We start from the raw sequence: 14,671 nt of genomic DNA, 5'->3' as shown, positions 1-14,671 counted from the left end.
CAAAGTTGGGGAGTCTCAGTGCAAACATGCACACAGCAGGCGCCAAGTATTTCACCCCATGCCACAGCCCAGCACCCACGGCTTCCAGCGCTTAATCACTGTGGATGGCTATCACGGAAATACATGCATATTCACAAACTATTCTTAGCATTCACCAGAGAGGCGATTACCAAATTACCCAGTTACATAATCTCTTTTATATAATCACTACGATGCTCTTCTCCTTATGCAACACGGAGGGCGACTGCGGCCAGCTGAAGTAGCTCCTTCCCCAAGGAGAGCTGCACTGGCAGCACCGTGGGTGGACGTGCTGGCTACCACAGGTGCACAGATGAGTGACAGTCAGAGCCGAATGGAGGCAACCAAGCTTTTCAGAAGCAGTGATGTATAAACATGTGCCTTCGGCCCAGGGAAGACACAAGCATTCCTGCCCATGCTGTTCCAGAAGATGCATGGAGCAGAAATCACCTGCACCTCAAGCTGGTTGAGACACCAAAGTCAAAGGTTCCCTGCACCCTCTGGGCTGCCTCACCCAGCACTGACTAGAAGCAAATGGGATGTCTCCATTGACTTTTAATGGGCTTTGGATGGGGCTCAAGATTAGGGCTTTAATAAAAATAGGAGGTCAAGACTACTACAGAATTAAAACAAGCTTAATCCAAATGCCCCTGACTTGGTGCCAGAGCCATGCCCACGGTTTCCACGCACAGCTGAAGCTGCAACTGAAACAGGCTCCCGCAGGGCGCCTTGTGATGGGCATACACATGGGGAGCTGGCAGTGTGGGTCAGAATAGCCACCCCGGGAAGTTTCACTCACCAGAAGGATTTGGTCATACCGCAATGCATCTCCTTCAGCATTTTCAGGATCTTGTCCAATGCCTTCTAGGAACACTGCAGACTTTTATGCAGCCAACTGACACATCAGGCTGTAGTGAGACCTGATTTACTAATGTTTACCCAAGGCTTTAAGAAGTCAGTGTCAAAAGCATTACCTGCAGTAAGTGAGAAGATCAATTTAAGTCCTGGATTTCAGAAAATACAAGCTCCAAGATCCACTGATCACCTGTGGATCCTGGGACACCTTTCCATTACCATGCTCCAGGTTCAGTGCCAAGCTCAGCTAGCTGCATGCTGCTGGCATTATGGAAAAACCCCAAACCGCGAAGCCCCTCAACAACAAGGCATAAACACTGCTACAATCCAAAGACCTAGTTCTGTAGATACCAAGTGAACAGAAGACAGAACAAACTAACAACTTCCATCTCAATTCACCTCTTCCAATTGACACTAAATCCAAAGGCATCTGCCTTAGCTTTTTCTCAAGGTTTTGCAACTAGTAGTATTTGGCCGCTATTTGGCACTTACTGCCTCCTCTGCTCCCTAGTTTCCCTAGAAATAGAGGTCATAGGAGGCAATATGCAGACAAACCCCCAGCCTTAGCGTGGCACAATATGCTTTATGCAGAGACTGCTATCATTTCAGCTATAGAAAAAAAAAAAAAAAAAAAGGCTTAATATTATCTTACACTATCTCAAACTATGGGATGACTCAGTTCTGAAGCGGTTTAACCGAATCCCATACACTATTATTACTTCTGTATGACAGCCGGGATACGTGAGTTGCCTTAGTTGAAAAGCAGATCAGAGGAGAACTGGGGTCCCTCATGCAAAACCCCGCTGCACACGTTAGTGCCCGTCATGACAGTGCTGCCGATAGCTCGGGACTAGCAGGCATCCTCAACACTATTGCTGCTCAAACCATTGAAAACCATGATTTTCACTAGGGATATTTGTTTGGGATAGACAAGAAAACACTCAAGATAGGAGCAGTTCATGTCAGAAAAGAAAAGCAAACCATCTAAAACTTCTCACACACCCCTCCTCCTCCCCTTACTTTTTTTTAGGCTAAACAACTGGCTGACCATTTGAAAGCAGCATATTCAGAAAGGAAGGTGATCTCCTGTTTTGGACTGAAATCCTGACAAACTTAGTGGCATTTGAACAAATGAAGGTGGACTTTTACACACATTATCCTTCCTGTACCATCTTGAACCCACAGCTCCAAATGTGGCAGGGAAGTAGGGCCCTGAGCTGGAAACTTGCACTGCAAGAGAGCCAGCAGTGAATTCCTGGATCTCACACCAGTATTGAGATAATTATCTGTAGCAATGAGCAATACATTCTCCCCCTGAGGAGCAGAAATGAAAGAAAACACTTGCTTGACTCATCGTTGCCTGGTTCTTGCATCGAGAGCTGAAGCATGCTCACGGTCATCCACCACAGCGAGAAGTACCTGCACTGACTGTCCCCATTTACAGAGATATTGTAGGGAAAGCAGAAAGGAATTCGCTATGTTAACAGGTTTTCTATCCACCTCAGTGAAGAGATTAAATAAAATCGGGAGAAACGAAACAATGAGTTACACCCAGGCAATTCCCAGGTAAAGACCCTTACACTGTCTGTTATCATACTGTCATGCCCAAATAGGAGTCAATGTAGTACAAGTACTTCATTGTTGCATCGACACTAAAGGGATTGTACTAAAACCAGTATGGTATAAACAACTAAACATATCTGGTTAGGCAAGGAGCATCTCCAGCCCAGAAAGGGAGAAATACAGACTCAGGCCAGGACACACAAGAGAATTTCCTTGGCCTACCTACATCCATCAGCCGTGCAGAAAGACACAACTGCGTCAGCAAAAAACCCCAAGTTTGAAGCAACTTAAGACAAGCTTGTCTTTGCTACTGCAGCCATTGGCATTATTTTTTTTTGCTAGTATACATTCTTTGACAGAGCTCCTAATTTCTTGAAGACTAAACCTTCTAGATCACAGGCACACTACCAGCTCTTACCCTCATGGTAGCACAAGCCTGTCACTGCAACTACACTGCTAGCAAGACTGAACTAAGCAGAGTAAGTCTACAAAAGCATCATCCTCCTTTGAGTGGCAGAGCTGTTGAGCCCCAAGAAGATGATGAACATGTGCAACAAAATAGTCCTCTCACATCAAGTGTAAGGCTCTTGAAACATGTGCTGGTCTTCAGTCTGCTGCCAATGAGACCCCTCCCACATGCTCCTCTCATATTAATTTCATTTCAGGGTTCTCCAGTTCTTCCTCCTCTGAGGGACAATCCAAACAGACTGGAATGAATGTGACTAGAAAGACATAACAACACATTAAATGTACTTGCCTTAACTTGGTGTATCAGAAAGACAGATTTGTACAGGTATGGGCTGCATACTTGAGGTCCGTGATCCTCACCTCTAATTCCACCAGCACAAGACCTGAGAAGGAAGGATCCACCCTCAAAACTATTGCCAGCTCTTTAGCTGCATGATGCCCATCAATGTGAGAGGCAGGAGACCAAACCAAGCGGCCTACCATCATTCTTCCTCTGGCTGGAAAAGACAAGCTCCTCATAGAGGGCTTGAGTGCAGCCAGGGCTGGAGTCAGTGCATGCTCCCACTGCCCTGCTTCAGCACCCTCCAAAAACAGCCACTTTCCACTGCCATTGAACTTTGAACTTAAGGCCCAAATCACTTCACAGTCACTTCCAATGAAAGGTCAAGGTTTTTTCTTTCAGACCTCCAAATGACAGAGATGGAGTGAAGGGTATGCTGGAGGACTGTTGTTTTCACAGTTACCCATCAGCTGGACTCAAGGACAATGGCCCCTCCCACGCAGCAGCTGTTGGTGGACCTTCCCCAGAGGTACAGTCTCCAGTCGTGACCCCTCCCACCCTACAGACAGAAAAGGCTGGGAAGGGCATTAGCTGAGGTTGAGCACTTCTGCTCCAACAGACACTTGACAAGCAATGTAGGAAAATGATAGGACACTGTCTGGAAAAGTCAGTCTTATCTAACAGCATCTTTCAGGGGAAAACAAAAAACAGGCTCTGCTAGTTTTCCCTTCTAGCAGTGCATGGAAAAGGTCTGCAGGATTGCCTTCTACTCCAGTACAAAAGCAGCATTGCCTAGGGACATGGTTTAGTGGTGGACTTGGCAGTGTTAGGTTTTTGATTGGACTCAATCTTTTCAAACCTAAATGATTCTATGATTTCGTGATTCCCATTCAGTGACACCTATTGTATTGAAACAAGAAGTGTGATACCAAAATGGACAGTCCTGCTCCAAGCTATACATTCCCCCTCCTCCCTTGCAGCAAGTTTCATGATGCTACCACTGCACAAACCTCTGCTGAATCAATGGAAAATTACTCCCTCTCACCTTTTTCCCCCATCCTCTTTTTGGTGGCTTAGTCATCCATAGCATCAGTGGGTTAATCTGATCCTTCTGTGGCCACAGGGTCACTAGACCTGTGGGAGCTGGCAGAACAAGGGGTTAGGGACCATCATTGCCAGCAACAACCAACCTCTGCATTGGATGAGACACAGATTAGAAACCACTTTGTGCTAATTCCTTTCCTTCTAAAAATCTACCAGACTGAAAGCTGAGTCATTGAGAAAGAGGAAGAGATTTTAGTTGAGTTATTTAAAACATGGGTTTAGTTAACACCTATTTAGCGCAAAGCTGAAGACACACTTGAGAAGACATTTTTAACTCAGCAGTGAAAACTTTTCCACTTAATATGTGAGAAACCTGTCAAGATATACTGTTCTCAGAAAGAAAAAAAAAAAAAGGAAAAAAAGAAGAAAGCATTCAACAAACCCAGACTCCCCTCATGAAATACCCCAGGCACGGTATTTCATCTCATGTATTACTGTACTGATGTCGAGAAAGTGATAATATCCACTGTTTAAGATCTTATCTTCCCTTGTCTTGGAAGTCCTATTTAATGCCCAAGATCATAGGCTGTGTCCCCAGCCTCCAGATAGACCTAAGATTCGTTGCCCAAAAGGCATTACTCGAGTAAAAAAGAAAAGACCTTTTTAGAAAGGCTTTGCCTCTTGCTAGTCAGAAGAAAGTTTGTATTTGCCATGATAAACCCTAACAGGATTTCAACAAAGCCTTGAGCAAAACACAAAAACTGTGGAAACAGCTGCATTACTGAGGATACAAAGCAATGCAGCATCTTCAAAAATTAGGCTAAAAAAAAAGTTAGTTTTCTGCATGTTTTTTTTTTTATTTATATGTATTTTATTATATATCATAACAAATTTGAAGTACATCGGTAGCCACCATGTCTCAGCAAAAAATAACGAATTTTTATTTCAAATTCTGTAACATAAGCTCAAGCATTAATCTGTCCCTGCCTGTAAACTCAGCCTACAAAGATAAGCAGAGCAAACCTGTATGTGGGCACATTCATTCCAGTTTTCCTAAGTCTCTTCCTAGTAAACCAAAATAAATTTTTATTAAACCAAACAGAGTTTCCATTGAGCCTTTTTTCACTGACTGTAACCAAATCAATTTTCAAAGAGCAGCTGAAGTCTAAAGGCATGCTTTGGTCAAGTTTAACACAGCCTTGCAGACACCTGCATTAGCTGAGTGGGAAGTACCGAGAAAAGTGAGAGTCAGAGGACTTCCATTTATAGCGAAAGCATAACGGAAGGTGGAACCCATTTTTGACTGCTGTAAAAAATACTAACAGGTTTTATAGATGCTTTTTCTGACGAAAAAAGAACCCCAAACCCAAAAAACCCCACCACATAGCTATTTGCACCTCCCACTTTAGAGGATGAAAATGGCACTCGACCACCATTCCCTTCCCACAGCGAACACAAATCCGTCTCCTCCTCAGCACGAGCAAAGTGAGAAAAAGTGTGCAAGCCCAGTCCTCCTGCCTGGAAATCACAGCCCATCTCACTGCTGTCAAGAGGCAGGGAAGACTTGCCAGCATCAGTTGGATCCCCAAACTATAAATCGTAAGTAAGCTCTTTCCTGCCTTCACTCAGTAATGCAAAAGCTGCTTTCCAAAAGGCTGCAGGAGGGTAAGAAAAAAAAAAAAAAAAAATTGTTTAAGCTGCCAAGCCCCTACATAACTAAAACTAACGAGCAGGAGAGGGTTAGTGGACGCATCTACACTAACAACTCCCTTGCAGAATTTTTGGGATAGACTTTTCCCATCACTTTGGACAGGATGATTCCCCCCCACCATCCACTGACACAACATCCACAAGAGTTAAAACATCAATAGGACAGTATCAGTGGTCTTCCACAGAGAGGGACATCATAGAGACAACAACAATCAAGGGTACATACATTCCTATAATAAGTATATAAAGGAAAACCTAACAGCTAATGGATAGAAAAAACCACCATCAACTGGGGCATGGGGCAGGGGGGAAGCTTCACTATAATCCTCACAACTTCCTGAACTCTACCTGTGCCTACTATGATCAAAATGTGCGGTTTTTTCCTTTAAGACTGGTGGTTTTGCCCACCTTAATCTGCTTTACTCCTACAAGGATTTAAAAAAAAAAAAAAAAAAAAACCAACAAAAACCCACAAACCTCTTCAGGAAGGCCAGAGATTTTAGGTTTCTCTTATTTGCTAAAATCTGTCCTGTTGAAGTCCACTTAGAAAAGTAAAACTAAAAAGTTCCACACAGCAGCTACCCAACTGAGAAGCACTAGCCGACTTTGCTCTTATTTAAACAAATCTTGTATGACAGACTGTCGGGAGTGTTTGAATTTTATTTCAAGATAACACATTTTGCTGTTCATGACATGTCCATTCTTTCCTTCTTTTAAAAAAAGGCACTTGACTCTTTTCTAGTATCTTCATCTGACAAATTAACAAGAAGAGGACTATACTCATTGCTTTTTTCTACCATCTGATTATTAGAATTTCTATCAGCATCCGCACTATAATTCTTAGTGATCAGAAACTGAGTGTGTAGAAATATCAATGCTACTAGTATTTCCAAAAGTGATGATCTAAATTTTGTATAGTTCATGTGGAAACCTCTAGGGTAGGATTCTCCCCCTGCATCTCACACCACCTACAGCAACTACCACAGGCCTCAGCTTATCTTAATGCAGAAAAAAATACTAAAAACCTTAACTTAAATATTTAGGCTGTTGCATTAGCTCCTAGGTTCCTCTGGACACACTATATGGGCCAACCAGTAGCACAGGCACCTAAAATTGTTTGACAGTTTTGAAAGTTGAGGCTACCCAGCAAGCTACTCAGCAGCAGCAACAATAAAACACCTTCTTTATTACCACTGCAGCACATGCAGGGTCCTCTACCAGGCTTAAACAGCTCCCCATCCTTGAGCTGAGCCTCCCCATCCTTGAGCTGAGCCTCCCCATCCTTGAGCTGAGCCTCCCCATCCTTGAGCTGAGCCTCCCCATCCTTGAGCTGAGCCTCCCCATCCTTGAGCTGAGCCTCCCCATCCTTGAGCTGAGCCTCAGCCACCTAGCTCTGCTCCACCAAGCACTCCTGCAGCTTAGTGGAGAGAAAGCAAGCACTCAGTCTGAGAAGCAAGCTACACAGAGATACTCTGGTGCCCTCATCTAGGTTGAAAATAAGCTTGCTTCATCATCAAGGGGGCGGGGGGGACTGCTTGTTTAGTTTTATTTTTTTCCCATCCCAAAGACATCGCTATTCATTAAAATCACATTTAAGCTCACACGGCCAAAGCCCTTGGGATGTCTGATGAAATAAAAGTAGAAAATCTTGATATATACCCCAAACAGACATCACTTTAAGGACCTCCTCAAAGCCTTCCATAAAATTGAGAGCCATCTACTCGTACAAAACTGAGACAAAATGCAGTCCTGTCAGTGGAACCATGAGCCACACAAGCAAGACCACCGACTACTGGTGAATGTTGAAATCCCATATGCCAGTACTACAGGTCTATCAGACATCCAGGCTCCTGGTGAAAAAGGGCGTTTCAGGCAACTGCAGTTAGTAACACACTGCTATCTCCAAGTAGCCAAATTAATTTGAAAAAGACAGATGGATGAATATTCAATAGTATTCATTTCTTCCTGCAAGAATCAAAATTACCTGTCAAGCTATCCACCTTAAAAGCTCCTTATTTTAGCTTACATGTTAAACTGTTCAACTGTGACTAAGTTGTGAGCAAAACTCATGGCATCTTTGGCTTTCCTCCCCTAACAAGGTCTTCTCAGAGCAGTTTCCTGGGTCCTGGGGTTGGAGATTATTCTTCCATCATGGGAAGTCTTTGTGGTTACGGTTGAAAACCCTCGTCAAACAAGAAAACTCAGAATTAATCCCCCTTTCCTACCACCACGGTACTCTGGGCATTTCTGTAATCAGCGTATCTCAATCTCTTCTAGAGAAAGGACCGGCATCCTAGTACCAAGAGCCAGCAATTTCTTACATGTAAATCCAGCTTTGATAGCAATGCCTTCAGTCACCTCCATGAAACTGCCCAGCAGCACATGCAAGTGCCTTCCACTGCCCCTCAGTCCTTCTTTTGCATGTTCTGCCTTTACATCAGGAACAGTAAACCATCACTCCCCCGCAGGAGCATGGCACCATCAGTTTTTGGCTAGGCTTCAACCTGAAAGCCACAAAGAAACACTCCCTGCATCCAAACTCACACCCACCATAAATGTGATGTATGTTTACTTGTGAAGGAGTTTGTTCCTTTCATCGATATAATCAGAAATAGTGTTTCTGAATGCACATGGACAGAAAATACATGAACGTGTTGCAACAAGTATTTTGGGTAATGTAACCAAGAACTCTAAACATCAATAAACTACGCCAATGAATTGCCATAAAGGACTAAATGGCTTTCCTGCTCTGCTCCCCCCCACCCCCCCATTATTTGGTTAATAGTCAAAGCATTTTGCAAAATACTGAATGAAAAATATATTCCTCAGCTCACACTCTGTTAAATATTAACTAAGATCATGTCAAAGCTGCAAATAGATTTAAAGTAATTGTAACAACGCTATTTCAGACAATAGCCGGTAAGGAAGTTAGTGCAGAAAAGCAAAAGTTTCAAATACCAAAAAAAATTCTAAACAACCAGATGTCTCCGATTCAGTTATTTAAACCCCCAGCATTCTGTTTTTTTTTCCTGTAGAGTACAACTTAAAGCAATTTGTAATCCTTCCTATTGACATAGCACCTCATTTAAAAAGGTACAAGCACTTCCAAAAAAGAAAAAGAAAAAACAAACAAAAAAACAGATGGCAAAACAAACATTCTGGAATAAAAGAAAAAGGAAAAAAAAAACCCCACAATTACAACCAGTATAAAAGCTTAAATAACAGCAACATCGGCTACACCCAAAGAGGATTCACGCAAATTACTTTCTTCAGGCACACAGGATCTTTTTCAGCAGAATACATGTTAAGAGAGCAGAGACATCTAATCAAACAGATCCTGGAGGGGTGAAACCTTTCACACTCCAGGATGAACAAATTCCCTCTGGGAAATGCCAGTGCCCATTTAATTTAATTGACATTTTGCCATTTGTAATTTCTGAAGAGCTTCTGCAGAGTCAAGGAGCAATCGCGGGCCAGGCTCTGGGCCAGCTTTGCAGCTGGGGTAACAACATGCAGCCCAATTAACTTGAAGAGAGTTACATTTATTTAGATTAAATGGTGATTTTGACCTGAGTGTTTTAATAGGATGATGCTGGATGACATAGTGGGCAACATACCAGAAATCGTAGGTGGTATAAATGTGTAGTAAACACAATTTTCATGAATTATATCCATTACCAAAAACAATAATTACACAGCCAGCACTCTGGTTTGCATGTATGGGTTTGGTAGCACGTTGGTCTTTTTAAAAAAATGATATTCTGTCTACTCTGCTTCATCACAGAGGCAACACAGCTCTCCACCCCTGGACACCTTCAACCAGACTGCCTCTGGGCTTCAGAAACGTAAAGATGTATCCAAGACAAGCCTGCTCCCGAAATCACCCCAGCACACTGCCACTGCACGTGTCCTGGCGATGCCTCGAGCCCGCTGGCAAACCAGGAGCTGAACATGGTGACGTGCCCGCCACGAACCTGCCCCAGGGTGCCACCGATGCCTCCAGCCGGCCCCCAACCTCAAGGCTGCACCAAAGACCAAAAGACCCATCTATGGGTCTGCCTGCTAGAAAAGGAGCTGGTGTCCCACCCCCGTGACACAACTGCGTGGCACAAATCCCCCCTCCAATTAACGTAAACTACTAATTGTTCTCGGTCGCTTGTTTGCTGTCACTACTAAAGCTGTGCTACCGAGGCGTTCCGAGAAGTTTAACCACGCTGCCCGGTGCCGCCCACGGCTCCTCCTGAGCTGATGCCGCCCCACCTCTGCCTCGCAACGTACGTTTTGTCCACGGAAGGATACTTAAAGCCAAAAGATGCACCTTCCACTTAACCCTCACTGGAAGGCGCACGTTTCGTGTCCCCTGGGGAGCCAGCCAGCCTGGTCGGAAGGGACAGCTTCCAGCAGCCGGTGCTCCTGCCTGTAGGTCCCGTGTTACTCTACTCCAGCATGATAAAGATTATCCTGTTCCCGCAATAAAACACCGAGAAGGAAGCAAGCCGGGTCGCTGCCAACAGCCGTACCTACCGCACGCCGGCAGCCCCCCAGGGCAGCACGGCCAGGTTCGGCCCCGCCGCTACCTCGCACCTCTAACCGCGCACTGCCCCGGACCTTGCGGAGCCAAGCCCGTTCCGGCAAGGACACTAACCCCAAAACAACCACCGGTAACACCACCCCCCACGCCGCCCCCGCCCCGGCTGGGCACGGGCTGCCAGCTTCCCCTCCGCCCGCCGCGCAGCTCCAGGTCGCGGCTGATGGCAGATCGCCCCCCGCCGCCGCTCTCCGGCGGTGAGCCAGCCGCCCGGGAGCTGTCGGAGGTTCCCCCCGCCCCAGCCCACCTCACCTCCCACAGCAGCGAGAGCAGCAGCGCGACCCCAGGCTGGAAGCGGTTCATCTCTCCTCCTCCTTCTCCCGCGGTGGGGGGCTCGCCCCTACGGGCTCAGGCGCGCGCGGGCGCTGTCAGCGGCGCCATCCCCGGCGGCGCCGGGGGGGGGTGGGGGGCGGACAACGGACACAGGCACGGAGGGGCAGCGAGCAGGGCGGGCTGACAGACGGCCCGGGGGAAGAGGCGGCGAGAAGCCCGCGCCGGGGGCAGAGGGACGAGGCGGGGTAAAGCGGCGGGGCGGGGAAGCCCCGCAGCAGGGCGAGGGCGGGCTGACCCGCCGATCCCCTCGGCGGCGGCCGAAGCCGGCCGGGCAGCGCCGCGGCGAGGCGAGGCGAGACGGAGGGCAAGCCGGTGCTCAGGCGGGCGGCACAAAGAGGCCGGGCGCTGCCGCGGCTGAGGGCGGGGCGGGGAGAGGAGCCGGCCCGCCCCGGCCCGGCCCCGCCCCGCGCCGCTGCCCGGCCGGGAGGGGGCGGTGGCAGGGGGTGGGGGGGGCGGGCTGACCTCCCCCTGCTGTGCCCCGAGGGGCGGGGAGCGGGCTCCGCGGCGGGCCCGTGGTGGCGACCCGCCTGCGCGGCAGATCGGCCGCCCGCCGGTCGCGCTGAGCTGGCCTGTCCCCGCAGGAGAAGCAGGCCCATGTGAGCCTCGCGAAGTTCAGCATGGCAGAGTGCAGGTAGAGGGGGGTGATCCTCCCCTTCTGCTTCTACTCGTGAGGCCCCACCTGAGTCCTGCATCCAGCTTTGGGGTCTCCAGCACAAGGCAGACATGGACCTGTTGGAGCAGGCCCAGGGGAGGGCCAAGAAGATGCTTAGGGGGCTGGAGCACCTGCTCTGTGAGGACAGGCTGAGAGAGTTGGGGTTGTTCAGCCTGGAGAAGAGAAGGCTCCAGAGAGACCTTAGAGTGGCCTTCCAGTGCTGAAAGGGGGCCTGCAGGAAAGGTGGGGAGGGACTCTGTACTAGGGAGTGTGGTGATAGGATGAGGGGTTAATGGTTTCAAACTGAAAGAGGGTAGATTTAGATTAGATGTAAGGAAGAAGCTCTTCACTGTGAGGGTGCTGAGACACTGGCACAGGTTGCCCAGAGAAGCTGTGGCTGCCCCCTCCCTGGCAGTGTTCAAGGCCAGGTTGGATGGGGCTTGGAGCAACTTGGTCTAATGGAAGGTGTCCCTGCCCATGGCAGGAGGGTTGGACAGGATGATATTTGAAGGTCCCTTCCGACCCAAACCATTCTGTGGTTCTGTGATTGTATGATGGTGCTGCCTCCTCCATCAGCCTCATGGATGGGAACAGGAGCTGCATGGGTGGGCTTAGCCCCACTGTCTACAGGGTGCACCTCTGGCACTTCAGAGAAGAGGCTGTGCTCCTACCTTGGTCCTTCATTGCCTCAGCAAGCTTAGCAACAGACCTGCCTCGTCTTCTTATAGAGGTCTCAGGACTAGTCCCAGACCAGAATGGAGGTGCTCATCAACTCCAGCAGTGAGTCCCGTGACAAGTGGCTGGCGTATTTATGCCCTGAGTGTTTCCTTCCCCACCACCTTGTCCTGGTGCTTTGAGCCTCCTTTTCCAAGCCCTTTCCACTCTTACCACAGCTGGACACAGCCCTACATTCAGTGGGAGGGAGGCACAGCTGTTCTTTAAGTTTAGGAGGGACCAGATTTTACTGAGGTCTCTTGCCCTTGCTTTGTTGGAGAGCTAGATACTAGGTCCTCGGGAGAATATAAAAATAGATATCTGTTTCCCTCTGAATGACAGACCTTTCCCAGCAGCATTTCTGAAGGAGGTGTAGCTTCCCACTGTCCTTTTGTGGGCTACCTATTTAAAAACAATTAGCACATCCTTGCAACACACAGCTCCTTCGTTCAGCACTTCCCTGTTGCTGTAGTCTTCAAGGCAGAAACTTGCCGTCTCCTGATGCCATGTTGCCCAGTGAAATGTCATCAGGTGGTTATTATTTCCATACAGTGAACTTTGGGGGACTTGAGGAGCAGCTTCCAGCTGGCACCATTAATCATACGTCCTCTCAGGCCTGGGTCATAATGCTCTATGTAAGAATTGAATGTAAACTTGTAACAAATTCCCACACACTATGTGACATCATGTACTCAGAGGTAGCCCATACAAGTCCTTCCTGAATGACCACTGATTTTGATACATCTTTCTGTGTCTGATGCCAACCAATCTGAAGTTGTGAGGTGCATTTTTCAGATGAAGACTCACATTTCTAACTGAATTTGCTAGAAGATGCTTAAGGAGATGACACAGCCATCACTGTGTCCAACAGCAAAGACTGAGGCAACTGTACATACAAGTCTCTATATATAGTCTGAGTTGAAAAGTCACACTTTCTTATGTCTTGGGTACAGAGAAAGACACCTTGTACACCAGGTATCATCTAAGATGGATTAGCTCATGTTGTTTCTACACAGAAATACAAAATCAGTTATATCTTCAAAAAGGCTCCAATACATAGAAGGTTGAAAAGGATAGTTTTCAGAGCCCTGTCCTGAGCTATGACTTTAACACTAAACTCCTTTCCCATTCCTAATTTCTGTGCTGCATGACCCAGAAGATGGTGTTCTGGAGCCACACCAAGACACGATGACTCTTCATGGAGAAGCCAAACAGCCTGACCCACTTGATGCCAAATGAATCTGAACATCAGTGCTGAGCACAGGTGTTCTGCGCTGCTGCTGTATTTCCCAACTGGGGTGCTCTGGCAGCCTGGAAATGGGCAGAAACCCTGATAGCACAGGTTCTGGGAGGACTGAGAAAGCACTACGGCATGAAGAAAAGGTAGGAGAGGAATCTGGAGTCTTGCAGCCTGAGACACTACCACCCTTGAAGGCCAACACTGCCTGCACTCTCAGCTGATGGCCCATTATCACATACGCCTAGGCAAGAACCAGCTATCAGATGCGTTTCGGTTAGTTACTAACACATACATCACTACTGAGTTTAGACTTAGAACCAAGAAAGCTTTTTTTTTTTTTTTTTTCTCAAAAAGAAGGCTTCAGCTGGGACAAGAAAGGGAAAAAAAGTATTAACACTGTTTTTATCCAATAGACAGATTAGCAAGAGTGAGATGGAAGCAGTGGGCTGGAGGAAAAGGAAGCCGCACAGTCTGGAGTTATATGCTTCCCAGTGCACAGTTTGTTATCCAGCCTAGATAAGGTTATGGATATCCTATGCTATAGAATTCTTTCCAGGCCAAGAGATAAGCTGAAAAAGGAAAACCAGCTCCTGACCAAGGAATAAATGGTTTTGTATTTCATTTCAGTCATATCTTGGCTCCCTTAAGTGATGTCTTCTTTCATTTCCGCCTAGCTTCAAGGAACCATCTTCATCCCCAGGGAAAGCCCATTAGCTTTAATGGAGTTCGAGTACAAATGAACTTAGCCCAGCATGTGGCATTTTCTCAGCAAAAGTGGGAGCTGCAGCAGAGCCCCTTAGAGCTTGTCTAGGCAATAAACAAACACTTTCTATCCACTGCAGCTCGTCGGCTCGGCAGGCAGGGCGCAAGCACCGTGCTGGTTTGACACACCGGTTAAATGAGATAAGGCTTTTGTTGGAGGCGAGGTCCTGAGGTAAAAAACCAGCCCCTTCCTTCACATCCTGATTCCAGCCTTTCTTCAGATACAGTGTTCAAAGAGCTTAATACTCCAGAGTGCCCAGAATCTGCGCATAGAAACAAATATATATATTAAAAAAAAAAAAAATAGTTCCAGGAGTAGTAGCATTAATGAAGCTTAGTTTTATCTGATTTAGGCTTTCATTGAAGCTGGAATATTCACAACATCCCTCTCATCTGTGGATTCTTAGGTGTCCTTCAATAATATTGCCATCATTCTCTCAGCGG

The 14,671-nt window shown here is 47.0% G+C and overlaps 1 protein-coding gene across 2 annotated transcripts in view; it reads right to left on the bottom strand.

Annotated features, from left to right (window-relative positions):
- Window positions 1-10,888, bottom strand: part of VOPP1 (VOPP1 WW domain binding protein) — a 65,079-nt gene extending 54,191 nt beyond the window's left edge. For both annotated transcript variants that reach the window (XM_086468041.1, XM_086468040.1), the window contains exon 1: window positions 10,779-10,888. In XM_086468041.1, coding sequence (XP_086324167.1) covers window positions 10,779-10,829 — 51 coding nt within the window. In that variant the 5' untranslated portion in view covers window positions 10,830-10,888. The remainder of the gene's footprint in view (window positions 1-10,778) is intronic.
- Between the last annotated feature and the right edge of the window lie 3,783 nt (window positions 10,889-14,671).

This window comes from Leptosomus discolor, chromosome 7 (genome assembly GCF_034619465.1).
Source record: "Leptosomus discolor isolate bLepDis1 chromosome 7, bLepDis1.hap2, whole genome shotgun sequence".
NCBI classification, from domain to species: Eukaryota; Metazoa; Chordata; class Aves; order Leptosomiformes; family Leptosomidae; genus Leptosomus; species Leptosomus discolor.
This window is presented reverse-complemented; position numbering and strand designations above follow the sequence as displayed.